At 37.0% G+C, this 3132-nt stretch overlaps 1 protein-coding gene across 1 annotated transcript in view; it reads right to left on the bottom strand.

Moving 5' to 3' along the window:
- Nucleotides 1-1360: 1360 nt before the first annotated feature.
- Nucleotides 1361-3132, bottom strand: part of ELOVL4 (ELOVL fatty acid elongase 4) — a 24763-nt gene continuing 22991 nt past the window's right edge. The window contains exon 6 of the mRNA XM_007456621.1: nucleotides 1361-2584. Coding sequence (XP_007456683.1) covers nucleotides 2309-2584 — 276 coding nt within the window. The 3' untranslated portion in view covers nucleotides 1361-2308. The remainder of the gene's footprint in view (nucleotides 2585-3132) is intronic.

Genomic DNA, 3132 nt, shown 5'->3' on the forward strand with positions numbered 1-3132 from the left:
CAAAAAAAAAGCACAGCACTAAAAATGTACACACCGCTATATTTAAAATGGACAACCAACAAAGACCTACTGTACAGCACAGGGAACTCTGCTCAATATTATGTAACAACCTAAATGGGAAAAGAATTTGAAAAAGAAGAGATACACGTATTATGTATCACTGAATCACTGTGCTGTACACCTGAAACTAACACATTGTTAATCAACTCTACTCCGATATAAAATAAAAAGTTAAAAAAAAAAAAGCTTACATTTGAAGTGACAAATGTACGAATTCAGAAGAAAATGATATGTTTTATGTCTGGAGCCAAAAGTTCTTCCAAAGACAACGAAGTTTTAAAGTAGAAATATGCTACCATAAAGAAATAAGCTTTTTACCAGGAATTGTTGATACCCAAGTTCTAGTTTCATTTCTTTTCATTAGAAATTGGCAGCAGGGAAGAATTTAGAATATTAACAACTGAATCAAATAAATAAACATCTAGCAGGTAATTTACATTATAATAAACTGATTAACCAAAAAAAAAAATCATTTTTCCCACAGCAGTAGTATATTTATTGTGCTGAAATCAGGTAGCAGGGAATGAATAGCTCTGGGGAACCAGTACAGAATGCTCACAAAGATTTACAAATCTCTAGTCATTACACACTGAGCAGCAAAAACAAAAGTGTTGAATCCTCTTAACCCAAACTATTATATACGCTGCAAATTTTCTGTAATTCTCATGTCTGCATGCCTTGGGGGGAAAGAGTGTAAAATAAATATTTTCTGGTTTACAAAATATTCTGAAATACTCTGCACAAACAGCATTACATCCTGCACATGCAGTTTTGACATGTTAAAGATACTTATACTTAGAAATATTCATGCCTTTTTTTTTTTTTTTTTTTTTTGGGTCACATTTTCTCGAATGATCCCTATGCAATACCCACTAGCAATTTAACCTATGTAATAAGACAGGGTGCAAGTTCTTTCCTAGTGAATTTCCAGTTTTTTTTTTATATTACATGAAACACTTCCTTTGTAAATAGCAAATTTAATTTTCTGATTCTGGCTACTCTCACTTTCGTGTTCATTTTATGTCTTAGCAATTAACACTTTGTAACAATCAAGCACTGAATTTAATGATCTTTAGCACCAAGGAGTCAAGAATATTGCACCAAAATGGGTTTACACTTCATATCTAGTTACAAATAAGATCTTGCAACTTTGTCACAAGAAAAGTATCACTCCAAAATTAAACATGTTAAAAGGATAGTTTCACAGAGAAGCTTGCTGGACACTACTTGTAAAAAAACACAAAACAGTGTTAGTGAATTTGAAAGTTAATATTAAAATCTACATTAGAGGACTCCTTGATTTTTTAATTAAAATTTATTTAATTTTAACTGTTCTTTCCAACAGAAGAGGTAGGTATATTTCCACATATGAAAAATCGGTAACAGCCACAAATCAAAACAAGGAAAGCCTGATAAAAACCAACATACTCTCTTCTAACAGCACATAAATGTAACTATGATGTTACTAATAGAGACATGAGTTGTTTCATGTTCCAATCAGACAATAACCTTAATGTTTATCATATATATCTGGTAGTAACAGGAGTATTGAAAGGCTGCCTTTTCATCACAAAAATTGTTTCCCACAGTGATCTGTGCTGCAGGTCACGGTGACCTTTGAGTCCCCGGGCAGGATTTTACTGTAATTCTTACTTTCACCAACACCATCATCATCAAGCCTCTAAGAGTCTACAGAGATCATCAGATTTTTAAAATTTAATTCCAACCAAAAGGGTATCTTCAGACTAGAGGTGGAGAGATTTGACCACTCCAGTCAGCAAATGAATTCAAACGTGCACATTTTAAAGTAGCTGCATTTCCAGTTTGGGACCAGAAGATTGAAGGTAACTAATTTTCATCAGTAGGTAAGTAGCAATTTAGCCAAAAAAAAAAGGCATAAAGACCATGTTTCTGTGATTATCAGTCTGAAGAATGAAGAGACATGAAAACTCTCATACATTGTACACATGAATATGAACAGGGGGAGGGGCCTCCAAAGTCACGTGATGATTGCTTTGGTCTGACAACATCAAGGCTAATTTAAAAAAATGTTTAAAATAAAAACTTCATAAATAAAACATCTGGGTGTTGTATTTAACACTTTACTCAATCTAAAGGTTACTAATACATAGAGCACGTTTGTCTTTTTCTCCCCATCCCCAAACCCTCGTTTACTTCTGGTTTCCCTGAAATCGTATGTGAAGTGGGAGCTTCCTCGCTGTCGACACCAGGTAAGGCCCAGTTCACTTTACTCTCCTTTTGCCTTTCCATTTTTCTGCTTTCTTGCATTTTCTGCCACTAGGTGGTTTTCTGATTTGTTCACACCGTTTGCTGAAATACCATTCGCAGCTGTTTTTCCAGTTTTTGCTTTCTTAGGCTCTTTGTACGTCCGAACATAGAAGTTAAGGAAGAGGCATATGAAGCTGACTGCATAGGCAATGAGAGCCCAGTGCATCCATTTGGGGAAGGGGCAATCGGTGTAAAGGGACAGTGCTGTGTGCCCAATGGTCACGTGGAACTGAATCTGAAAAACAGAACAGCGCAGGTACGTTTACTGTGGGCGGCAAACAGCTTGTCACGACCTCAGCATCTTCTGTGCACCTGAGCCAGGCCCACGCCGTCACCCCACGGTCCAAGGCTTAAGAGTTCTCTGGTTCCTCCTCACTCAGGCTGCTGCTCAAATGACATGTCCTCAGCTAGGGCTTCCTGCTAAGACTCAAGTACCTCCACCCAGAGGGTACCTCCATCCCTCTAACCGAAGGGTTCTGTTTTGTGTGGGTTTTTTCGTTTCATAGGAATTGTGTCTTTTGCATCTGCTGACTTCTGGACTGTCCACCTCTCCACTCGTGTACAACCGAGGGCGGGGCTCTGCCTTGGTCTCCGTGATTCCCGAGCCCTTGGCCTGGTGTCTGGGCTCAAGGAATTATTTTTTGGATAATGTTGAATAATTTTACCTCATGAGAGAGAATGTCAGTGGCCTAAGAGAGTAAAGTAGTGGTACTATAGGCTCTTCAATTTTTGTTTTCCTCCCATATATATATATATATATATATATATATATTTTTTTTTTTT

Source organism: Lipotes vexillifer, unplaced genomic scaffold (assembly GCF_000442215.2).
Source record: "Lipotes vexillifer unplaced genomic scaffold, Lipotes_vexillifer_v1.1 scaffold1077, whole genome shotgun sequence".
Classification (NCBI taxonomy): domain Eukaryota; kingdom Metazoa; phylum Chordata; class Mammalia; order Artiodactyla; family Lipotidae; genus Lipotes; species Lipotes vexillifer.